General features: G+C 33.8%; 2 protein-coding genes across 2 annotated transcripts; one reads left to right on the top strand and one right to left on the bottom strand.

The window, feature by feature from the left end:
• The first annotated feature begins 792 nt into the window (after window positions 1–792).
• Window positions 793–8,659, top strand: LOC133192756 (F-box/LRR-repeat protein 2-like). The gene is made up of 11 exons (XM_061328772.1): window positions 793–809; window positions 1,157–1,717; window positions 2,070–2,225; window positions 2,456–2,577; window positions 2,995–3,074; window positions 3,469–3,517; window positions 4,480–4,716; window positions 5,059–5,283; window positions 5,538–5,693; window positions 6,984–7,169; window positions 8,009–8,659. Exons 2-11 carry the CDS (start codon window positions 1,423–1,425, stop codon window positions 8,180–8,182), a joined length of 1,680 nt encoding a protein of 559 aa, XP_061184756.1. The 5' UTR covers window positions 793–809; window positions 1,157–1,422; the 3' UTR covers window positions 8,183–8,659.
• A 16,234-nt stretch (window positions 8,660–24,893) lies between these two features.
• On the bottom strand, window positions 24,894–26,750 carry LOC133197795 (uncharacterized). The gene has a single exon (XM_061334010.1). It carries the CDS (start codon window positions 26,748–26,750, stop codon window positions 24,894–24,896), a length of 1,857 nt encoding a protein of 618 aa, XP_061189994.1.
• Window positions 26,751–27,431: the final 681 nt, after the last annotated feature.

Genomic DNA, 27,431 nt, shown 5'->3' with positions numbered 1-27,431 from the left:
TTCCACTTTGGACTTGCATAAGCTCGTACAACCAACCTTTGAATTGAGTATTTATATCATAAAATCATTTTCTCATAAAATATATGCCTGCTTTGAAATCAATTTCTGTAGGTAAAAGGGGGTTGAGAATCGATTGGAATAATTTATATTACAAGCAATGCAAAATTAAAATAGATCTATCTTGATTATTGAGATTCGCTAAAATTAAAAGTCAATACACATTTAAGATTAAAGTAACAAGTAATAACTTACTGTTATATTAAAACATCTCTAGGCAATCCTTTAAAGTTTGACTACAAAATGATGTGACGCTTGACTTTATTTTTACAACGCACAGAAAAATCAATAGTGTTCCATCTGTCCATCTGTCGCACATTCAAGATGAGGCCTTATATCAAAATCAAAAACAGTCTATTTACATATTTTCTCAATTGTGATCTTATCTTATTCATCTGCATAAATTCGATTATGTTTCAAAAGATTTCATTATTTTATTTAGATGTATTTCACATTTTTTTTTACCGTTTGAATTTGTCTCCTATTATCATATGGGGAAAAAGTTAAATATAACGTTTATTTTGTCGCTATGAGAGTATTTTAGCTAACTAATATTATTAATTGTTCACATGAATCTAAATTCCTGTGACGCAGAGTAGGTAATATTCAGTACAGAATCTTTAATAATAATCTGAGTAACTCTAAAGATCGGGATCGGAAGTCTGAATCAGAACTATAAATAGTAACGGGAGTTGGCTAAGCTATAAATACTTTCAGTTTACACAATCTTATTATTAATAGGATTGACCCTGGTAAGCACCCTTTTCCGAAGATTTTGTGTGCCTTGAAAATGAAAAGTTGAAAGATTTTACTTTATTTTAGAAACTAATGTATGTCATGAAAGGTCAATATTTGTTGTAAATGAGGTTTAATATTACACTGTACAATGTTTACATTGGAGACTAATAGGTTAATTAATGTGAGCCTGCCTGCCTACACTACTACATTTAATACGATTTTGATGTACATAGGGTTTCATTTAAACAACTGACAAAAATGATAGGATTTTTAAAAAATAACTGTATTAAGCCTATTGTTCACAAGTACTCATTAATGTTAACTGTTTGTTGTATGGTCTATCCTATTTTGTATTTCACAGATTTAAAATATGAGCAGTATATGGTGCTTCCGGAAATAACCATGATGTTCTTCATGTAATTCACCTATCTCCTGAAAAGTGAACTACCAATGCACAGACACACTACTGCATTTCAAATGCCATTTGTATTGTGAATGAAAGCATTACAACTAGAACTAGTCATTTAACCATACAAATATATAAAATAAACATCATAGTATTTTTAAAGGAAATGGTACAGTAGTCTACCAGACAATCCCAGGAAGCAATACAAATCACATCAGACAATGAAATCTCTTGAGGACACATGTATTCACTGTATTATGAACAGTATCCAGGACATACCCCACATCAAGGAGAAACTCCCCCGAATCTACAAGGAACTGTTACTGATGCGCCTCAGTGAACATAGCCTTTTGACCCCAAATGTCATGGAGTGTGTCAAGCAGCAACTGTTTGTCACCTCACTTCAGCACCTTCAGCTTTACCACTGTGATCAAGTTAACGACCAGTTCCTGAAATCCTTTGCTGATTCTCGAAGACAGTTAAAGACTCTTGTCATAGAAAAGTGTGATGTCTCAGGTCTCAGTTTTATCATATCAAGAAAAATAAAACAAGATATAATGAATAGGAGTAAAAATACTGTAATCGTACATAAATTAGTACACTAAAAATTTAGCCCAATCTCTCCTTTAAAATGATAAGTGCAATTATAAATTAGATTGAGTAAGTCCTTGAGTCCTGAAAATGGCAAATATAAGTTTAAATCATTGATTAGGGTGTTCATGAATTAGCAGACATGAAGCAGGACAAGATTATGATAACCCCTAAAATAAGTCTAGAATGTTTACAGTAACTGATTTTTTTTTTCTGTCATTCATTTATTAGCTATGCACGTGCATGATGTGTTTTAACTGTTGACGCTTTGTTTCAGATGTTGGAGTTTTAGCTGTGACTCATCAACAAAAGTCCCTGGAGACCTTGGTGTTAAAGTATCTGATACATTTGACCCAAAAAGGCTTGGGAAATGTTAAATCTCCAGTCCTTCATACACTTAATTTAAAGGGCTGCTCCCAGATGAATTCAAAAGGTGGGTTATTCTCAGTAATGATAATTCAAACAAACACAAACTTATCCTAAAACACCAAAAAATAAAAACAGATTTATAATTCTGTACTGATTTCATGCAAAAGACCCAATTTATTGGGTTTTTTTAATTCTACTGTACAGTATTCCCCAGTCTGTAAATGTTTAACAGTAATTTTGAAAAAATACACACAGTCAGCAGCAGTTGTGACATGATCTTATTATCCTTTATAGGTGTTCTCACCGTCTTACAGAATAATCCCAGCATAGAAGTTCTCCGTGTGGCAGGACAGGGTAACCACAAATATGATGATCTATTATTTCATGATATCGCAGAGACTGTGGGTCCAACACTGGTATGTTTGCTTTATATCAGTAATAGTTTTGATATTTAGCATCAAGCTGTAGTTTTTATTCATACCCCGTTCCCTAACAACAAAGAGAAAGGTAGTGAAATCACATTATATGCCTGTCTATTTGAGTCTCTGTAAAGGCATGTTTGAGATTAGTAGTTGAGTCAGTTTGATGGTATCAAAACCAAAGTTATAAACATTTGGTTCATCCAACAATAATTAGTCTTATTCATGCCCTGGATGCTTCATCAGTTCTACTGGGGATGCAGACCACAAAGACACCTATGTTCTATCAAAAGAATTCCCAACCTGGTTACACCAAAAGAGAAATAAACTGTTAAATGTGTTATTCTGAAAACTATTCTGCATTATTGTGTTTTGTTTTCAGGTTTTTAATTCTTACACTTTTTATTGTTACAGAAGGAGCTACACTTTGCCCCTCACACAATCAGTGATGTATGCTTGTGTGTCTTAGCCACCAGATGTCCCAATCTTCAAGTGTAAGTATCTCATTACTCTCTGTTTTTTCCCCAAATTTAATACAATTTTTTAGTTAAACATGGCTGTCTGCCACACTATCTGTTTATCAGTTTTTTTTAATTTTTAAAGGCTAATCAGCAATTGGTAATAAAAACTTTCAACACACTAAGGTAATTTAAAAAATATCAAACTTTGCATGTACAGGATTTTGATCATGAGCATTCAGCATTAACTAGAAGGTGGATCAAAGGGAGTGGGGGTGAATTGGACCCAATAACATTGTCAAAGTTACAACTGCATCTTTTATTTTTATTACAAACCATGCATGTATGAGGAGTGTTTGATTCCATGACAAAGTATTTGTCATTTTCATCTTACTAAAGTGTCACAATGCAAATGAATTGTGTTTTCCAGATTAAGTCTTTATGGATGTCCCAGAATAACGGGAGGTTCACTGTTAAAGGTAAACTATGTTAACTATCTTACGTTTACTCAAAGAAAAAAAATTACTGGATAAAAATTTTAAATTTACACAGTATAATTGCTTCAAGATTATTTAAAACTAAACAGTTAGAATTATTATGTAGATAACCTCTTATTTAAGGAGGAAGGGTGATCATTTGTTCTGTTAAGAAGTCCTTTCTTAATAAATTGTTTTTGAGATTTATTACCCTGAATATTCTGTTTTTGAGATGTGCCCCTCTCACTGCTTTGTTTTCATGATTGTAGTTAACACAGGGTCTTACCTCTTTGTTTTCCTCTAGTTAACACTGAGCTTTATCTTTTTGTTTTCCTGTAGTTAACACAGGGTTGTACCGCTGTTTTTCTATAGTTATAGTTTGTTTCCCTGTAGTTAGCTCAAGGCTGTACCTCTTTGTTTTCCTGTAGTTAGTTCAAGACAGTACATCTTTGTTTTTCTGAAGTTAGCACAGGGCTGCCTCTTTGTTTTTGTTGTTAACACAGGACTGTACCTCTTTGTTTTTCCTATAGCTAACACAGGGCTGTACTTCTTTGTTATTCTGATTGTAGTTAACACAGGGCTATACCTCTTTGTTTCCTGTAGTTACCACAGGACTGTACCTCTTTGTTTTCCTGATTGTAGCTAACACAGGGCTGTACCTCTTTGTTTTACTGTAGTTAACACAGGGCTGTACTTCTTTGTTTGACTGTAGTTAATACTGGGCTGTACCTCTTTGTTATCCTGATTGTAGTTAACACAGGGCTGTACCTCTTTGTTTTACTGTAGTTAATACTGGGCTGTACCTCTTTTACTGTAGTTAACACAAGGCTGTACCTCTTTGTTTTACTGTAATTAACACAGGGCTGTACCTCTTTGTTTTACTGTAGTTAGCACAGGCCTGTACCTCTTTGTTTTCCTGTTTGTAGCTAACACAAGGCTGTACCTCTTTGTTTTTCTGATTGTAGCTAACACAAGGCTGTACCTCTTTGAGGAACCTGGATTTGTCTTACTGTGTACAGCTGAGTCACAGTCCAGACAACCAGTCACTATGGACACTTCCAGTTACCCTGACAACCCTTTCCTTATGTGGAATTATGTTGGAGGACAAGGAGATTTTGGTTGAAGCCTTGCAGAGACTGAGGAACCTCCAGTCTGTCCGGCTTTGTGGGATTCCCTGTCTAGATGATGACACATTTACTCAGGTAAATCACATTCCTGAATAGAGGTTCATCAAGAGTCATTACATGTACCAGAAAATCTAAGAATCTGTAAAATTTTAGCCAAATTAAACATGGTATCAACTTCACTTGAATGTTTTATATATTGTGCAAGGAGAGTTACCTCTCTTGGCACCTTTCTGCAACACTGAAGTAAGATTTAACAAGTTTATTGTAAAATAACTACCCGTTAAATTTACAATTTGCCAAAAGAGCAGTTAAAATATCACATACACATAGATTATTAAATTGCTTTGCTTGTTATTTCTAAATGGGACATAGTTGAGAAACTGTATAAGTGAGGCTATTTATAATGAAATATTTTAGATTATGGAGAAGAGAGGATCCAGCCTGGTAGAGATCGACCTTAGTGGCATGAGGAAGAAAGATTTTACAGATGAGGGCCTGAGGTCCATCAGTAAATACTGCACCTCACTGGAGATTCTCAACATCAGTATGTGTCATGAGTTTACAGGGGAGTCTCTCCTACCATTACTAGAGGACCCAAAGAGGGCTCAGCACATCACCAAGCTATTCCTGTCCTCCAGAAAGGTAGCAATTTGGTGTCATTTAAAACAATTAAAGTGTGGAATAATATGATTTCATTTAAAACTCATCATTAAGATATAGTTTCAAGATGAGGTGTAGCAAATCATTTTTAGAGAACAATTAAAATTTGAATTTATTTTAATAATTTCAGTTGTAATTTTCAGGTAATTAGAATAAAAATCTTATGAAAATAATTATATACACATGTATGAATAATAATATTGATTGATCTACATGTACAATTTATTTTGCCTTAGATAAGCTATGAGGTATTGTGTGCAGCTGCTACCTATTGTAATAATCTGTGCAGTCTAGATTTGGGAGGGGTTGGATGTGTGGATGACAATCTCCTGTGTCTGCTGGCTCAGAACACTCCCAAACTCCAGAGGCTGGGAATCAAAGGATGTAGTAAGGTAAAAAAAAAGACTCAGGAGTGTAGATATCAGGGAGGATGTATAGTAAGGTAACAGGAAAATGATATGCATTTGACATGTAAGAGACAGTGGTTTATATACTTGACAGGTAACAGACAATGGTTTATATACTTGACAGGTAACAGACAGTGGTTTACATACTTAAAAGGTAACAGACACTGGTTTATATACTTAACAGGTAACAGACACTGGTTTATATACTTGACAGGTAACAGACACTGGTTTATATACTTGACAGGTACCAGTGTTTGACAGGTAACAGACACTGGTTTATATACTTGACAGGTAACAGACACTGGTTTATATACTTGACAGGTAACAGACACTGGTTTATATACTTAACAGGTAACAGACACTGGTTTATATACTTGATAGGTAACAGACACTGGTTTATGGTTTATATACTTGACAGGTAACAGACACTGGTTTATATACTTGACAGGTAACAGACACTGGTTTATGGTTTATATACTTGACAGGTAACAGACACTGGTTTATATACTTGACAGGTAACAGACACTGGTTTATGGTTTATATACTTGACAGGTAACAGACACTGGTTTATGGTTTATATACTTAACAGGTAACAGACACTGGTTTATATACTTGACAGGTAAAAGACACTGGTTTATGGTTTATATACTTGACAGGTAACAGACACTGGTTTATGGTTTATATACTTGACATGTAACAGACACTGGTTTATATACTTGACAGGTAACATACAGTGGTTTATATACTTGACAGGTAAGAGACGGTAGTTTATATACTTGACAGGTAACAGACAGTGGTTTATACACTTGACAGGTAACAGACAGTGGTTTATATGCTTGACAGGTAACAGACAATGGTTTATGTACTTGACAGGTAACAGACACTGGTTTATGGTTTATACACTTGACAGGTAACAGACAATGGTTTATATGCTTGACAGGTAACAGACAATGGTTTATATACTTGACAGGTAGCAGACACTGGTATATGTACTTGACAGGTAACAGACACTGGTTTATGGTTTATATACTTGACAGGTAACAGACAGTGGTTTATGGTTTATATACTTGACAGGTAACAGACAGTGGTTTATGGTTTATATACTTGACAGGTAACAGACAGTGGTTTATGGTTAATATACTTGACAGGTAACAGACACTGGTTTATAATTAATATACTTGACAGGTAACAGACACTGGTTTATATACTTGACAGGTATCTGACAGTGGTATATATAACTGACAGGTATCAGACAGTGGTTTATATACTTGACAGGTAACAGACACTGGTTTATGCACCTTGAGTGGAAGTTGTCAGGATTTAGCTTTCCTTGTTCTGTCTGGAGTGAACAACATCACAGATAAATCCATCTTCTGTATCGCCAACAACTGTCCCTACCTGGAGGAGATTTACCTGAATGGCTGTAAACAGATATCTACCACTACTTTACAGTATCTCATGGTAATTATAAAGATATCTACTGCTAATTTACAATATCTGATGGTAATTAGAGAGATATTCACCACTAATTTACAGTATCTGATAAACTGATTTCTACCACTACTTTACAGTATTTCATGGTATTTATAGAGAATTCATTATATCTCAGTTATCATACAGAAATAACTGTTTGTTACAGAAATTATCAGTATTTCACATTAATATAACTTCTTCACATTTCTTTGTGGTAATCATACTTAAATACTGTTTGCAACACTTCTCAATACTTATAGTACTAGTAATTGTACAGAAATACATGTATATTATTTGTACCATTTCTCTTCAGTGTTTCATGGTATCATATACAAATTACTATTGGTACCACTTTTCTACAGTATCTAGTGGTAATATTACATACTTCTGTGTGTATACTTTGTTCAGTATCTATAGGTAATCTTTCTACACCACTTCTATGCATTATCTAGTGGTATTATGAGTCTCATAACTTTGTACAATTTATCAACATTAATATTTAGTAATTATTGTAAACATTGTTTATTTTACCTCTTCTCTACACTATCTCATGATAAAAAAAGTTGAACTATTTTTAATTATTAGACTTACTTTGATATTTACAACTTTTCATAAGTTTCTTTTGGTAACCACAGAAAAATAACTGGGTAGATTTTTTATAATCACAGATTACGTATCATAGTGCATGAACATGCTGAAAATGACTCTACCACATTGACTAGACTACTAAATAATGCAGCATAAAAAATCTTTCTTTACAGTAAACAACTGCCAGGTGTTTTTTCAGTTTGGAAAAGTGATAAACTTTTTTTTATTTTGATTTACAGGACTATTGTGTTTCCAGTGTGTATATCCAGCATGTGACCCCAAACTTAGCACCAGAACAGCTGATGGCCAAAAATCTGGACACAGGAGAGTTCTGTAGAGTAGATCAAATAGATTATAACACTCATAACAGCCACAAAAGGAAGATCGCTAAGGAGGAGCTAGTGGGATTGTGAGGGGGAGGAAACAATGAATCATTCTCTGTTAAAAGTACAGTGTTTATCTGGGGATATTACATTGATATGGGAATCTGTCAGCAATGAGGATGTGGACCATCAAGAACTTAGTGTCAACAAATAACACGAACAAATAACACATGGGAAGTTGTTATATAGAATTAATCATCTATTAGATATAACCCAATACTGTAAACTAATATTCAGTCTACAGTGTATAAGCAATAAGTACACCCTTATAGGCCAGTCAATCTACCATGTGCTGTATTTAGAAACTTTTTACTTCCATATAGAAGAAACTTCCTTGAATATGTAGACAAACCTGTATCATTGTTTGTAGAGGAGTATTACTTCAACTTTAAGAATATCCTTATGTATGAAAAATATTTAACTGCCAAAGGAAATAAGTAATGAATGGACTGCTCAAATAAATGCAAATAAATAGAAAAAAATTGAGAACAATATTTGAATATTTATTTATATTTAACATCAGACCTTTGAAGGAGGACCTTTTGACATGTTTCTCAAAGATGTTTTTGGAGATGCTGAGCATTTTACGCATAAATCTCAGAGATTGTGGACAATTAAGTACAATAAAATATATTTCAGTTTTGAAAGTTCATGAAGCTATGACCTGATACTTTAATCCAGGCATAGTTCATGCACCACATTATGAAATGAGCAGTAGACTCTGCTATAATTGTGAAATTCATATCCCGGCCATGAGTCAAGGGTTCAAGCATCTGGAGCTAAACTGGTCATACCTCTCAGTTTCTCGAACATCAATATCTTGAATACCATGGAAATACTGAAGTTGGTAATCCAAAACATGTTTTTCTTTATGTATTGTAACCTCAATATCTCAAACTCTTGGAAATTTCAGAATTTTTTCCTCAGTCCCATTGAATTTGAGATAATAAGGTTTGACTGCATATTGAAAATACTTTACAGCTTTAAAAATCTTCTTTACTCAAAGATATTAGCAGGCTAGCTGTTTCTATGAATATAATGAGCAGGTATTTCTCTGTAAGAGGTTGGAATTAAAGTCTTCTGGGTCAAAGGATGACAAAGTTCATTTTATATTGAAAATACATTATACATGTAGCTAATGAGTACCATTTTTATTCATGGACATGCAAAAGTTTGCATGATTATAATGAGCAGTTGGCCTGTGATAAAAATTGTGAACTTCATGACTTTTTTTATGTGGCCACAATTTTTTTTATACCAGTTGCCATATGGAATATAAGCGTTTATAAATATTTCAGGAGAAAGTGTTCGACACAAAATATAAAAACCCGTGATTCTCTTTCAATATAAGTGTGTGTGTATGGGGGGGGGGGGGGGGGGGGCGCCTAATGTTTTTTACAAGTGTCATTTTTTTAAAACTTAAATTAACGTTTAATAAAATACCGGTATTTTACCAATCAAGTTAGCTTTACTACCGAGAAAGTAAACCCCCCCCCCCCCCCAGTTCTAACGGTTTACGTTGTGATCTGTACCGAAAGGGTCAAGTCTATAGTAAAATAAAATTGCATTGAATAGTGTTTTTTGTGTAGATGGAAGTTACATTGAAATAAACATTTTAAAAGCAAAAGATCTGCAAATATTTTTTTTATTACAGTTGAATGATGTTATAAAAAAAATTCAACGGTTACAACTTTGTATAATGAATTGTGGTATAACTTAAATGTATATGTCCAGTAGAGGCCCCGTCAAAGCAAGAAAGAAAGGCAAAAACTAACCAATTCAATCTAAAATGCTGGAAAATGCAACATTTGGAGCCATTTTTTAAAAAAATTATCGGTGGAGATCCCCAACCCCCACCCCACAAATGGGTGGGGTTACCCCTCCAGGCCTGTAGCAAACGGTTTCAAAGGTGGGGGCCAACCTCCCAAAAAATCTAACGAAATAAACTGTCCAAAAAGTGGGGGACAACTTCTCAAAATAATCTGAAAAGCAAAAAAAAGAACCTCCTTAACTGCCCAAAATCCTAGAATTTGCCAGTGCTCGACCTTACAGAAACAAAAAGTCGGGGAGGGTGGGGGGAACCAGCATCTAAATGAAAATTTATAGCAACATACTATACTCAGAAAAAGTTGGGGGCCGGGTCCCCTTGCCCCCCCCCCCCCCCCACCGCGTTGTACTGTCCTGCCCCTCCCGTGCCCTCCCCCCTTAGGGTCTCACCCTTCCCCCAAACAAATTCAATCCGCCACTGAATATTAACTTTTTCTCCTAGATTAAAAACAGCTATATAGTGAAGGATGATTGATTTTGTTCCATGCACCAAGAACAATAAACAAAAGCATTTACATTTGTAAATGTAATCAAGAGACTGATGGAATTTATTGCATGGTATTTTAATAGATTTTGCATCAAATGAGACTATCTGTATTGGCATCTCTACTGCTGAAAAACAATATCCTGTCAGCAAGTTTTATGTGCCCATGTTCAGAGATTTTGAAACAAATTCGATTTTACGTTTAAAATTCTAAACATAATTCAACTCAAACGGTAAAATTAAAATTTTCTCATCTTTTTCTCCCCGTTATTTTGTTTTACAACTAATGATTAAAATAGTTGCAATGTCATCAGAGATTTTTACGTCAGTGTTGATTGTTTGTATCCAACTGAGTTGCCAAGGAAAACTTTTGAATTAATTTGACGTACATATTAGTTGATTAGTATTTCTCTTTCACTCGATATCAGCTTTTAACACAAAATATTTTATATTTTTGGAATCGATTACTGTAGTCACCTTCCTTCCTTCCCTTGGGTAATCAATATAAGGGTTTATTGACTTTGTTTCTAATTAACTTTCGACTTCTGGCAATGCAACAGGATTGAATTTTTCAATTCAATGGTTCTTTTCATACCTTAAGGTTTTACATTAGATATTAGCTTTATGATCTCTTCATCACACACAAAAATTAATAAGTAGAATCGGCTTCCTATTCATTTAGGGTTTACATTCTTCTATAGATAAAATCTATCATCAAGAATGTTCACATAGAAAATTTGCTGATTTTGCTTGTTGTATTTCAATAATTAAATGACACAAAACTGCATTAAAATGTTTTTAAAGCGGGTAGTACACTTGGAATTGGGAACTGATTCAAAATATTGATATGTTTGTTATATGCAATACCACCATCGTCAGTAAATTCCTTTGGTGTTTGATAATTGATCCTCTTCCTTGAATTTTCTCTTTACAAATATCATAGGTTGTGGTCAAGGTCTAGCCCGGGCAAAATAATTTGCTTGGATGGAATTAAATGGTATTCACTTTACTGATTCTATCATTGTCGCAAGCCACGGGATATGCGTCCATTCGTTTAAGGTTCCTAAACCATTTGCTAACTCATATAAAATGTTGCTTTAATTCATAATTTTCCAAAAGAAATGTAATTTTTAAGTATACATGTAATACAAACAATCATAGCACAGCTTGCGGGGCAAAATTAGACAAAAAAAGACATTTCAACCTGACAAATCTAAAAGGAATAATAAACATTTTCGTCATTAAGAGTTATCTCGCTTATCAGAGTATTGTTGAACCTTAAATAGACAGCTTGCGAGATGCGAGTTTATTTGAACAATAACTTCCAATGGGGTTAACTGCACCTCGCCCTCTATACAGCCCACCAGTGTCCGTGGAACCCGGTCATGATTGGACTCAGGACCTGACGTTGTGAGGATACCTGTCCCTTGACTTTTTTTTTTCTTTAGAGCATAAAATGCGATTTGTTGTGTCATTAGAAAAAAATGAATACATGTGAATACTTTATATATATTGCCTTATCAATTCTGGAGTTTTCGTAAATTCCGATTTGGGAGTACATGTAATAAGGTGAAGAAGATGGGCGAACAAGGCGAGCGAAGAGCCTATAGTGCGACAAACATGAAGGTGAAAAATTAAATCTGTATTATAACAAAATTTATTTGATACTTCATCTAACATTAAAGTATACTTTATGTAAAATCTCCAAAATTTGCAAAGATCTTACAAAGATTGAAATTATTTGCCTATGAAATAGCATACACACACTAAAGAGGGCAGAAAGGGATAATTTTCTCATACTTTAACACAATTTTTCGATGTGAGTGGGTCTTCGCTCCATTTTTTTGGAAAGTTTATTCTCAAAGTCTGCGTAAAGATATACATTTTTTTTTTTGGATAACAAAAACATGCATGGAGCAATGACCCACTATACTTTAAAAATACACTTTTATGAAGCAACATTCGCATCTTCCGAAAAAGTCCATTTAGTCAAAGATCACATCACAAACATGATTTAAATGCCACACTTCAGCAAGAGCTGTGTAGCGTAGTGGTTAGCGTGCTAGTCTTAAAGAAAAATTTATACTTTGGATTTTTATTGCTAGGGTTCGAACCCCACGAATACCACATTATTTTTTAATAACCAAATAAATTTTGTCGAGAAAATTTTGGTCAGAAAAGTTTTGTTTATCATAATTTCATGAAACTCATTAAAGATAACTTTACTCTAAATACAAAGTCGCAAATTGAATATAATTTTTACATATCTGAAGCTATAGGCATTCTACACGACTTGTTCACCCATCTCCTTCACGAATAAGATCAGCAATAAGTAAATCAACAATCGATGGGTACAGTGAATAAAATATTGAAATGAGTATTTAGCGGTTTTCCTTGCTTTAGGTTATACATGTAGCCTACATTCAAATTCAATTATTTAGATTACTCCGCCCAACAAAGTTACAGTATATTGTTGTAACAGACAGACAACGTGTTCCGCACCGGGACTATCTCTCCTCTTCAAAAAGGAGATAATTTGACGGGTTACGACTTCGTTCTGTAATTTATTTTTTGCGAAGAAAAGATTCATTTCTTCGAATCAGAATAGATTCTGACGTAATGAGTGTCGCAGGTACAACCCTTTTCTTTTTGGATGGGAGTTTACCACAGTCCCCCCAAAATATTTTTTAAAAGCAATATCGGGCATTCTGAATCACCCGAGAATGTGAATAATCACATTGCAGTACAGATGTTCAAATACACATGTATATCTGTAATAACGTTTTATCTTGATGCAATATGGCTTTCAAATGTTCAGAAATAAAATTGTCTCCAGAATATTAACTTGGGTATACACTGGTTCATATTTGATATAAATTTTGCTTAAATATAAAAATGAAGTCTAAATTCTCAATGTTTCTTCAAATAAGTTTGCACTTCAAATTGCCTGCCCCCTTTTTTAGTGTAATTAAATATTTATTCACTGAATGTACCTATTAAAAAGGGGGATGAATAATTCAATTTCATTTATTGATTCACAAAACACAAGGTTACATGAAATCAAATCAAATCATTTATCAAATAATAATTCAAAATACATAAATATATACATGTAGCAAGTATATATATTCGAAGTTAAACTATATGAAAGTTTAGAGGTATAGATAATCATTTGACACTCATAATTAGTTGGCATTCAGCATTTATATGAAGTAATAAGTCCTCCCCCGTTACAAATTACACATAACAATATAAAAACGATCATGCATTATATTCAAAGATCTACGCTTATTCGGTATCAATTTAATGCAAACTGATATTGGAGAACTAGAGATAAACAAAGAAATTTAAATTATGCACGAATTTTGTGGAGAACAATGGGCAAATAAGAGGGAAATATGCACAAGGGTGGAAAAATGAGAATGTGAGCAAATGATTAGTTATTATCAGTATAGTTGTCTTAAAATTACAACATGCTAATATCAATACGGAATGTATTTACCTAGAAAAAAAAGCATTTAATCACTAAAATTCCCCATTTTGAAATACTGCTTGCATAACAATTTTTTTTCCATTTGGGTTTCCGCTTCATGTTATTTAAAGTACTAGTATTTCTTTCAAATTTAAAATATCAATTATAGATTGCTCGGTTAAAAAAAAAAGCATAGAGAGAGGACCAAATGAGTATTTAAAGTTTTTTTAATCTATGAAAAAAAGTTTCTTATTTAATAGTATTCTTTTTTAATTAATGATTTTGTTCAGCACAATCGTTTCTATCTAATATGCATGGATAAACGAGAGCGTTTCATCCTCACAACGTCAGGGTCCACGGCCAAAAGTGAATTTAGGACCTCTGACGCTGTGTGGATTAACGTATTATCTTATGATTTTATAAAAGCTATAGACATACCAAACTAATTAAATCAATACCATTACGTGTATCTTTCTTTTTATTCTCCGGGGTATCTGGGGACAAACCTAATGGATCTGGATTTAAAAAAATTCGTTCAATTTTAATTTATTGTGTTCGAACTTGGTTCTTGCGTGTCCCAAACGAACGCTTCCACCTCATTTTTAATGTCGATCAGCATAAAAATTTTGAATTGTCTTGAAAGAAAATTAAATATTAATTTCCAAACCATTATTTAGTCAGAACTGATACCCAATCTAGAAACTAAAACGAAACAAAGTACAAAAAACGACACGAGTATTCAGTCCACGATTTAAATGCTGTATTTTAAATTTCGGCCATTGTCGTTAAACATACAAGCAGACAATAAGTTGATATTTACAGAGGACATCCAATTGTACATCGTGAAAGTCGTGCTAATTCGTTATGTACAGAGATCAGCTGAGTGTACATCGTGTTAGTCGTGCTAACCCGTTATTTACATAGATCAGCTAAGTGTGTATCGTGTTGGTCGGTTATGAAATGAAAAAAAAAGTGTAGTTAATTAATGCTTCCTGACATTGTGTAGGTTCAAAGTTTGTTCAAACCATGGCCCCCGAAGTAAAATTGGTGCAAAATATACATTGTAATATACATGTGTACGAGGGTTGTCCAAAAAGTTCGTGGACAATGGCGTTTTTGTCAAAATGAATGGTTCAAGATATGCTTATTATATACCAAAATATTAGTTATGAAAATCCAAGTCAGAATAGTTTGGTTTTTATTGTTTGAACTTAATATTTTTGTGAAAATCTCGGTCATTAAAGGTCGCCGATAGTGCGCACGGACCAGGGTTAAAATGCCATGAACTTTTAAATAAAGTGATCTGATTGAAATGATTATTTTCTTTTTTAAACGAGTCAAAGCGGAATAAAAATTTAATATATCACAAATAAAGCGGTTATCGCCATTTTCTGATACCTTTAGTATCGCTTACTAAATAGACAATGAAAATATTAAGTGAAAACCGCAAGAAGTATGTTTCAAAAATTGACAGAAAAAGCGACGTCGGCCATCCGAACGGGACAGCGTCTAATCATACAATTATGGTTAATATGGTTGAAACGTCGTCAAAAACAAAATATTTATTCAAACAACTTAAACTTATTGGAAAATATTTAGTCTAGTGATTTGTAATTGGTGTATACGATTTTTCAACGGTGTGTAAAATTTCGGAGACACTACAAGAAGTGGAAAACCACTGTTATTTGATGAAAGTAGGATATATTCCTATTCATGACGTTGTTGTAAATATAGCGCCGTCGGGCTGGGCTGTGCATCCTGTGTTTACGAAGTGTTAATATTGATGACGCTCGTAAATTATTGTGTATTGTTTTGAATTCCAAAATTTAAATTAATTATAATATATACATAAATATTATTGCACACATTTGGCAGGCCCGTAGGAAGCAATTTCACTATGAGGGGGCACAACCATACATTTTCAGTTGGAGGGGCACTATCAACTACCAAAATTTCTTGACAAGCAACAACAACAAAAAAAAAAAAAGAAAAGGTCATCAGACGTTATTATTGAGGGGGCACAAGCATATAAAAGCTATATTTTGCCCGTGCCCCCCCCCCCGGTTCCTACGGCCATGTTTGGCAATGTGGCATAATAAAGAAAAATAGTGTGCGTCTATGAACATGCGATAAAAATTCAAAATTCATATTTCTGACGTTATCATGAAATAACCGTTACGTCAGACTGGCCCGTGCGACTTGCATATACAAAGTCTTTACACCTGTAATGTTCAGTAAATAGTGTGCATTGTTTTAATTTTTTGTACATTTACTCAATCATTGTCTATATTAAGATTTTATCGTACATGTTTGCCATTGCGGACTTTATAAAGAAAATTAAGCATTTGTCCACGAACTTTCTGGACAACCCTCGTATACGAAAAGATTGTTCATATTAATATGCAATCATCCCCAAGTAGTGCAGATTCAAGTTTGTTGAAATCATTGACACCAGCAGTATGGTGGGGCCACAAAAGAGGATCCAAGTTTTTCTTGGGAATATATAGGAAAAATTGTCAAAAATTTTCAAGAAGGACCATGCATGTTAGTGATATTAAGATGCAACTATCCACCGGTAGTGCAGATTCAAGTTTGTTCAAATCATGGAAATCGGGGGAAGGGTTTACATTCATTCATCTTTTATTTCCTCTATTACAGAGATTTTTTAACATGACAATTGCATCTTAAATTATAACTTAATTATCATAAATTAAGAGACAAGCATATTCTCGGATAGTACAGATTCAAGTGTATTCAAATCATGGACCTCGCGGGTAAGATGTGGACACAAAAGGGGATCTCAGTTTTACTTAGAAATATATATAGAGAAAAAAATGATTTAAAATCCTCTTTTCTAGACATGATTAGTGATATCAAATAGCAATCACCCAGGCAGTGCAGACTCAAATTTCAAGAATGGTCCCCGGGGTAAGGCGGGCGACAATAGGGATCAAAGTTTTAAGGGAATCTAAAGGAAAAAATGTTTTAAAATATTCTCAAGATCAGCAAGGCCATAATTATTAGTCCCTATTGATAATATGCAATCATCATCAGGTAGTGTAGATTCAAATTTATTTAATCATGGTTCCCATTGGGTAGGGTAACAATAGGTGATCCGCACCGAATCGAATTCACTCGAAACATTCTCAAGTTGTGTGAATTCTTTTTTTTTTTCAAATTATGGATCATAGGGTTATAATAGGGCTAAAATTATTGAACAATCTTTACTAATGTATGTTTACTACTCATGCAGAACAGTAAGACCATGTTATTTATAATGATATTAAAGTTAGTGGAGCACCCCCAGAGTGTGTGAATTCAAGTAAGGATATATGTAATGAACACATGGGTAATATGGGTAAGGATTTTTCACGTGAATAAAGGAGGAGAAAAATTATTTAAATCTTTTGATGAAGAACAGTCGGGCCCAGGTTAGTTAGGTGAGCATTGTGGCCCATGAGCCTCATGTTCCTTATTATAGCCTTGCAGATTTAAACTAATTACCGGTATCTATCCCTGTTCCCACTCTGTCCTGGCAACTCTTCCAAATTGAGGTCTCTCATTTAAATATTTGCAACGTCTTTTTACATTATAAAGGTTTGTCGTGTTTTTTTATTGATAAAAACAATTCATACCAGGAAACTTTCTGAATGTTTTACCCATTTCTCTCTCATGTATAAACAGTTCCTTGTTCGGGATAAAACTTGAAAGTTGATATCAAGCACTTCTAATATAAATAAATTCTAATGATTACTGAGAGCTTCCAATATGTCATGTTTTATGCTTTCCCTGTAAAACTGTAAAATGATGCACTATGGAGACAATACATGTAAATTAGTCATTCGCCTGAAAGGAAGGAGATGAATGGCTACTGAATTTTGTTATTCTTCCGATTTTAATTCACTACAATAAATTCCGTCAAGTTCGCAACGGAAAATTGTTCGCGTTCCCAACAGTTCTGGTATTCAGAGAGTTTTTGGATCAGCTTTCGCGGAATAAAAACTTGAAAAGAAACAGGCTTCATAGGCAAATTTCTCTAATTAAATTTTCTTCACTGATCTAAGAGCTAAACGCGAACTACAATATTTTATCCGTCTTCATTAATTTCAAAGAGCAGCAAAATGAATTGAAATTGAATTTTCTTTTCAAGAACAACACAGAATAGCTGTTTCTTCAATGGTAGAATCAATATTTTTCTCGTTTTGTTGTTTTTCTGAGTCGACTTCAAAAGAAAGGACGATTCCAGTGTGCGATATTTTTGAACTTGTCATACCTGAGTATTTATTTATTTATTTATTTATTTATTTATTGAAATAGCACCTAGACAACTTGATATATTTAGACAATACTCTTTTTTTCTAACTGAATTGAACAATTGTTTTTGATCTATTCTCAGCACGCCCAAAATCATATGTGATGAGTAGTAATGAGTTCGTTACTCTTAAAGGATCTTAGTTTGGTAAATAAAGTCGCTTTTTGAAGAAATAACTTGGGAATAACTCACTATAGGTATTTCATATATATTTCCTATTACTTATGCTGTCACTGAATCGAGATTTTAAAATAGATAGAAACCGCTGTAACTTTCAAGTCAATCCTAATCAGAGTATAACACAACACAATACAAATGGTGAAATTTCGTGCTTCTAACTCATTCAAGATCATGACATTTTAATTAAGATAATGCATCACAGTTACCGAAGATCAGTCATCCTTCGTAAATAACACCCCACAACGTTGTTTTCTTAAATATTTAATGCTTCTTTAACACATTTAATTAACAAATATCCTATCATATTTTAATTGCATGTGAGTAATATACTATAGTCTGGCATATTTTTTTTAATATATATATATAAAGCTAGCTAGCGTATTATGCAATGCTCGTACTTTTATGCATAATGTTAGAATACAAAAATAAAATAATAGTCCAGACTTTTGTGAACGGTAATCATCAGAGTTCTTTAAAAATATATATTTCGCCGTCCAGAAAAATACCAATCTTTCTAGGACTCGCCTATAAGTCGGACATAGAGTTTTGGACCAAAATTTAAACCAATCAAGCAACCCGTTTGTTTCTTTAACTTCAATATACCAAGAAAGGAATTAACGCAGTTAATATAAGTAATATTCTTAATCACAAAAAGGTACAGTTTTGTATTCCACCATATTTCAAGTTGAAGTCAACACCTTGTATTTCTAACAAATATACATCGACAATTGCTTTCAAACTTTTTAATTATTAAAAAAAAACTCTACAGTGCCTAGATATCGAGCATCTGAAACACAATCCTCCAACGTGATCATATTCTCCTTCACCCTACAACTATAGTCCTTCTGGACACGTCATTACTGATGACGTAAATATAGTAATTATAAGAGGGCCTAAGTTTAGGGAACCTCGATCTTTCAACTGGCGTCATAATTTCATAAATATTATAAATTCAGTGGAAGATTACGCCAGGCGATGGACTAAATAAGAAAAAGAAGACCTTGACACTTTGTCAGAATGGATTAAATGTATCAGATGTATGTTGAAATCGCGGATTAAGCGACTGAGGGGCAATATGACAACCATCCATCCTTCTGTCTTCGACAATGCAGATGTGAAACAAGAATTAGATTTATTAAACGATCAGTATGCACTGGTCCCCGGTGACGAAGCAGTTAACAACATTGTCTTTGTTTGTAAGGCTCATTATTTGAATTGTTTTTTAGAGGAATTAGGATTTAATTCTGCAATTGGTCATCCAACTTATACCCATAGCTCACTTTCTAAGGAGGAAATTCTTCAAAAACAATATATCAGTTTTAAATATTCCCAACAATCAAAATGAATTTGAATTACCATACCGATACTGGATTCCAAAACTCCATAAAATCTTTACAAACAAAGATACATAGCAGGTTTCAGTAAATGTTCTACCAAGCCTCTTTCTTTACTCCTCACTAAAATATTTACAGCATTGAAGGAGAAACTTCAAGAGTACTGTGCAACAGTATATTCGAGAAGTGGTGTAAATCAGATGTGGATACTTAAAAACTCCAAGGAATTTTTAGAAAATTTGAAATCAAAAAATTTTAACAAAATCAATAACATCAAAACGTACAACTTTTCAACACATTATACAACCATTCCCCACAATAAATTAAAGTCCAGGCTTTTTGACATCACTGACAGCTGCTTTTTCAATAAAAATGGAACTCGTAAATATACTTACTTTTCATTGGTCATTTGCAAAATTATTTCGTTAAAAAGCATTCTGATTGTACACACAAGTACTCTGATATTGAAAAGATGCTTGAGTTTCTGATCGACGATCTATGTAGTTTTTGGAGATCAGATCTTTCAACAATCTGCTGGAATTCCAATTGGTACCAATTGCGCCCCCTTGTTAACAGACCTATTTTTGTATTCATATGAAGCAGAATTTATTTTTAAAAAAACTTCTACATGAGAAGAAGAAAACACTTGTCGTGGCCTTCAACTCGACATTTAGATATATCGACGACGTATTATCAATTAACAATAGTTACTTCCATTCATTTGTCGACTCGATATATCCCAGTGAGCTTGAAATAAAAGATACCACAGAGTCTGACACATCTGTTTCATATTTGGATATTTTACTTGAAAAAAGACTTTAATAGTAACCTAACTACAAAGCTTTATGACAAACTTGATGACTTCAATTTTTCAATCGTCAACTTTCCTTACTTCTATAGCAATATACCCTTATCACCTGCACATGGGGTTTTTGTCTCCCAGTTGATTCGATAGGCAAGAGCAAGCTCTACGTATGAACAATTTCTAAAACGAGGCAAGTTATTGACAAACAAGTTGATGAAACAAGGATATCAACAATCTCGTCTGAAGTCATCGTTTTACAAGTTTTATGGTCGATAGAATGACCTTGTCAGCAAATACAACCCATCTTAAGTCAAATGCTGACTGACCTTTTTTCATACTAATGTTAGGCCATTACTAACACACTTAATTGCCTACGGATTTTTCCGTTTTCCCATTCATGACAAGGAGCACACGGCGGGTGTGACCGGTCGGCAGGGGATGCTCGCTCCTCAATGGCACCTGATCCCCCTCTGATGATTTTGGAGGTCCATGTTTGCTCTGCTCCCGATTTGTATTGTTTAAATGGACTTTGAGCTTGAATACTGTTCGTGATCGCCATATTTCATATTTCATGTCTGTGATTGGTCTAGGATTATTAATGTTTAATTTTAATGTGTATTGAGTTCCCAAAGGGAGGATTCCTCATTTTAGAGTTTCCCTCGTCAGTACGTCAAGGACATCATTTATAATTGGCGTGAAATAATGAGAGCCATAAATAGTTAAAGTAAATCCATGATTTATTAATAGTGCTATTCTAACCTTGATAAATCATCATTTATACCTGGCGTGAATATAATTTACAGGATTACAAGAGAGCAATAAATTGTTAAAGTAAATCCATGATTTATTAACAGTCCCATTCTGCCCTTGAAGCTTAGTTTATATCTAGTTGATGTTACAGGGCTTTCAATAGTCTAGTTTAAAGGTGCTTAGACACAGATTTGAAGTTAATATTTTCTCAAATTTTCTGTATAATATCACGACTTATATATTGCAATAGCATTTCACACGAAAATATAATTAAAAACTTATTTTATCTTGAAATTATTGGAACTACGAATTCCTGGACGCGTTTGATTTACACATCCTTGCACTTTCACAAATTTTATCTTTATCCCTAACATTTAAGAAAAGAAGCGATTTTGATGTATGTATATTAATGAAAAACATTGCATCTATAATCCAGAAAATTCAGAGTAGAAATGTGCGAAAGCAAATCCTCTCACTAATATCGTCAGCCCGTGCTCAGTGTTGTGTACAGAGTTTAACAAATTGAATACACCCGTGAAACGTAAACTGTTTTTGTAAACAGGGCACGAGCTCTGCTATTGTTAATGTTTACGATTCACCGGGTGTGTTCAATTGTTAAAGTCTGCACACACCACTGAGCACGAACTGACAATACTGTGAGTGGGTTTTGCTTTCGAACATTTCTACTCTGAATTTTCTGGATTATAGTTTAAATATTTTTCATGAATACACAACAAAATTGCCACTTTTCTTAAGTATTAAGAATAAAATTAAAATTTGTGAAAGTGCAAGGATGTGTCAATCAAACGCGTTCAGAAATTTGAAGTTTCAATAACTACGAGATGAAATAAGATTTTTATTCTTTTTTAGTATGAAATGCTATAGCAACATATAAGTCTTGAAATTTTACAGAAAATTTGAGAAAATATTAACTTCAAATCTGTGTCCAAGCACCTTTAAAGTCAGCAGTTCACAAAACGAATGGAGTTCGTGTACAGTACTAGATATAAAAGTGAATGAGTTCAAAACAAAATCAAACAAAACAAAAACCAACCAACCAAACAAACAAAAACAAAAAACTAGAAATATGTGCATAGGACAAATGCCCCGCTCAAATTCATTAGTAATGAAACATGAAAATTTGTATTAGTGTATGGAGTTTGATGAAAATATCCTGAATATTTTTTAAAACTGAGTTTTATACACAATAAATAGCAAAGTCAAAGGTCATTGGGAAGGTCAAGGTAAAAAGCAAATTGGACACAATTAATAAATTCTTACCAAATAATGTATCAGTGCATAAGCTTACATAAAAAATATCTTGAATAGTTTCTTTGAAACTGAGCTAAATACACAATCTAAAAAAGTGAGTTTAAGGTCAAAGTGAAGTTCAAGGTCAAAAATGCTGATGCAGTTGAATAGCTCTCTTCAATATATATATAAGTATTTGACGTTTGATAAAAATATCTTGAATAGTTTCTTTGAAATTTAGCTAAACACAAATTTGAAGTCAAGATAGAAGGAAAGATCAAAGTAAAACACAATGATGCAGTCGAACAGCTCTTACCAATGTGTATAAGCACGATAGAATTGATATCTTGAATAGTTTTTTTTTTTTTGAAACTGAGCTTAACACTATTTTAAGAAAAGTGAGATCAAGATCAAAGGAAAGGTCAAGGTCAAAAAAAGTTGATGAAGTTAAATAGTTTTCACCAGTATGTATCAGCTTGTAAGGTTCGATAAAATATATTGAATAGTTTCTTTAAGTAAGAGCTAAACTCTAATTTGGTTTATTTTTTGGTTTGTTTTAAAGAAATTGTGTTCTAGTCAGTAAATACATGTACAAATTTTAATATCAAACAAAGGAATCTACCACAGTTGGTTGGTTGCTATGGAGATAAAAGACAATGAATGACAGATTTTCAAAATAATTTGAATAAATTTCTGAAACTTTTTTCCCCCTAAAGATAATTTCTTCCCATCTCATGGGCTTTCCAATTTGCGTCATCAGAGAAATTAATGAAAGTCTATTTATAGTTCAAACGGTTTTATGCAAATTTCAAAGCTCCAAATAGCAGCCATCAGCATTAATTGCAATAGGTTTTGTTAATCCTGCACAGGCTTTGTACTTCTACACTGTTAAGTGCATTTTTAATTTGACTATATATATATATATATATATATATATATATATATATATATATATATATATATATATATATATATATATATATATATATATATATATTTATATATATATATATATCAAGCTTTATTACATATCCAATCTATCTATACCTCACGTTAATTGAATACTGTGCACTTGTCTGTTTTAGTGTGATCAGATTCTTACACTAAGGGTAATTTATTTATTTACATTATGGGTAATTTACGTACATTAAGGGTAAAATATTGAAATCATCGCAACCTTTAAAAGGTTGTCCTTATATCTTAACCTTTTAAGAGATGAATTTAATTTTTGAGAATTCATGAGGACATGAACTATGACGCTTCACGCCTGCATATTTCATGAAGCGTGTTAACTAGCGCTTCATGATAAATATGCAGGCGTGGAGTGAAGCGTTGTAGTTCATGTACCTCATGAATTCTCAATAATTAAATTCATATCTTATATTTACATTATTTTTCTGATGACTTGCCACATATTTTTGTCATTCAACGATCATGTTTGAAAAAAAAAGTTTGCACTATTTTTTGACTTCAGTCACATCACAATGGAAATATTCTTACTCATCCCACGGTAGTTCATGAGAACATGAACTTTTTTAATTTGCAAAGAATCTTATGGAAAAATATTTGGAATTGTAAATATTTTTTATTAAGGGTTGACAGGGGCTTAACATGCTTTCCTACACAAAAGGGGTGGAGAAAAAAATAAATAAATATAAAATTATTGTCTATGTTAATAATACTATTGGATAAATAATACATTAATTTGATACTTTCTTAAGTCTTAGGAACAACTTGTTGTTACCAGATTATGCGGGATAAACAGAGCGGAGAAACATGTCTAATCCGGACGTTACTGGTTCCATAGAAATTGGCTGGATTTTACAACATTCCGGATTAGACAACATTTTAATCACTTGAATTTACTAGAAGGAACTTAAAGTTTACATCATAATAGGCAAGATTTGGAAATTAAATGGCAAAAAATTTAAAAATTTGAAGAAAAATAAATAAATAAATAAATAGATTTAAAAAAAAGTAACAAATGGTTTATCGACTTTTTAACATCATTTATTGGGACTTTGCCTTTTATCATTTTTAAGATCCTGACTAATTAGTTTATACTTTTAAAGTATTTAACCCCCCCCCCCAAAAAAAAACTCTTGCCTGAAAATGTACAGGGCAGTATTATTATTTTTTCTTTATATTCCAATAGAAGACTGTAAAAATAACACAAAAAATTGTTCAGCGTTTACTATCGGCGATATTGCATTAAAAATAAACTATGTATGCCAACTGGTAATCACAGTATCACAATGCCAGTGGCAGTTTATAAATACATGTAACAAAATACTTGTACTTATATATTGTAAAAGAAAAAAATCCATTATTTAAACTGAAATGATTTTAACACGTTGGAGTTTGAATATCCTACTAGTAAAGTGGATCCGTCCCCCAGCAGACCAATACAGCAAGGTCGCGAGGGGCAGTCCTCCTGGGATAGAATTTCCCGGATTTCCCCCTCCCTCGAGATCTGGAAAACGTTATGTGACGTCTTCCCACAAACATAAACGTTCCCCTGATCATCAACGGTCATTCCCGCCGGATTCTCGAACTCGGCGACTTTGAAGGCAAACGTTACGTGTCCATCTAGGTCAATGATAATCAGTGCATGTGAATAACTGTCCGAAATGTACACTTTATCCTCATGATACAACACATATTGTGGTGCTCGAAACGCCACTGGAGAATCCTGGATTTCAATTTTTCTCTCCATGGTTCCGTCATAGGTCATGACCCTTAAATGAGCGTCTAATTCAAAAGGCAAGAATGTGCCGATCAACTTTCCCTTAAATTCTGTCAATCCCCAACATGCCTCATCCAGAATAATTTCCCTTGTCTGTGTTACTCTACGTAGTGTGAAATCAATGGTCAAGGTCACCAATTTCTTATCACCAGGGAGACTGACAATAGCCTCTTTTTCAGATATCATAGTAAAATCCCATGGCAGTGATGAGAGCGTTAAATGGGCAAAGGTCCAGCCACGTAACGTGAACACGCGAAACTCGCACGTGCTCCGAGCCACTGCCATTATATAGTTTGCCGTACATCGCATGGATGTGATTCCTCCCTTTCCAAGAACACCGAGTCCAAACAGCCGAATGTCACCGTTTTTACGATAAGTTAGCGACCTTTCTTTGAAAGGTTTGACATTGTCTACCGACATAAAGGGAGGTAACTTTGAGGAACTTTTGGTTTCCTTCAGAGTTCCAATAGATGAGATGATGTTTGGTAGAGTCATTATCTCTTCATTTGGCACAAACTGGTAGGATACGTACTCTGTGTCGTTATATAACTCTCTAAGATATTTCTCAAAGACCGAATATTTGACTTTCAGTCGGAGATACACTTTAACAATGGGTCCTGGCACTGCTCTTTCTACGGTAGATAGAAGACTGTCTAGATCAGACTGTGCCATGTATTTCACACGCTTACATTTTTCCATATGTTGATGAATTTTCTTAATATTTTGTTCTATTTTGATAGAAACTTCATTTTCTATCACTGTAGCCTTTTTACTTATCATGTTACCAAAATGGTTCTTCATAGACTGAATGTTTGGAATTATCTCGCTTCTCTGTGATTCGACCTGTTTCTTCTGTTCAAGTCGATCCTCTAACATGATATCCGCGAATTTAACACATCTCTTGTAGTTTGAAATAACTTGAGCGATTTCAATCTTTTTTGCCAATGAAACAATAGGAACCGTCCCTTTACACTCAGAGTGGGGGTCTTTACAGCGCAGACAGAAGACAACATCATGCTCCGGACAGTACAATTCATTCTCCAAGTCCTCTGTCTCGTGATCGTGGTTACTGGCCAAGGCGTTCAGATATTTGGACTTGGATTCAAACCCTTCGTTAAGTGGTGCCCTCCTCCCCCACCGCTGTGGCCGCTGTGACGATTCCCGTTCGGATTTTGAAATTTTTTGCGATGCGATAGCCTTTAGCTGCTTTGAATTAGCTTTGTCTAGAAGTACTATGGCGTGATTTTGTGACCATTCCTTCATTCGATGGAGCTTGGCACAATTGTGACAAAAGAGCTCCTTACATACGGGGCAGTAGAACGTCCCTCTCGAATAAATCCGACTGAAACTACATGGTCCGCAGACAAACTCGGACAAGGCGGGGGTTCTGGGTCTGACCGGTGAGGAATCAGACGTTGGAATACCTTGCGTCAGCATTTGTTATTTAACAATTCATTTGTTTCCTCCTTGTGAATCGATTTAACAACTCACATCGAAAAATATGACATTAACAAAAACTCTACATTCTTCCACAGCTAGGAATTCCTTTTCTGCGAGCCTCTACACAAATCCTGTCTGTTGCTTGACTGACTGTTCAGAGCTCCTGATAGTGTTTGGGAGGTTTCTTTTATGGTGACGATGAAATCAATCGATTCCATATTCGGGCTTCTCACAAACGATATAATAGCATTCTTACATGAATATTTAATATTTAATTTGAATGTATATTTGAAAGGGTGGACGACTTTTTTTTTTTATATAAACAGACTTACGCAATAACAGATGTCGTCAAAATAAAATTCGGAATCGATTATTTTTCCTAAGTATGATCAAAAAGCTTATTTGTCGCCGCTGAAGCTGAGTCTGCCAGTACAGACTTAATGAATTGTTCAATATCTAATGATGTATATATACATAAATGGACCATTCTCTGCTGATCAAAATGACGATGAACTCTCGTTTAGCTTAATGTATTTGTATGTCTTTAATCTAGTTGCCTTGTCTATGATCCCTGCATGTGTATTAAAAAGGGTTGTTTGAATTATACAATGACTGTAAAGTATACCCTTGCGACACTGTTAGTATCGATTCCATTCGGCGACAAAACGTTCATTTCAG

Source organism: Saccostrea echinata, unplaced genomic scaffold, assembly GCF_033153115.1.
Source record: "Saccostrea echinata isolate AGI-Se365-2 ecotype Australia unplaced genomic scaffold, CSIRO_AGI_Sech_v1 ptg000001l, whole genome shotgun sequence".
NCBI lineage: Eukaryota > Metazoa > Mollusca > Bivalvia > Ostreida > Ostreidae > Saccostrea > Saccostrea echinata.
The sequence above is the reverse complement of the archived record's forward strand: the minus strand, read 5'-3'. Positions and strand labels throughout refer to the sequence as shown.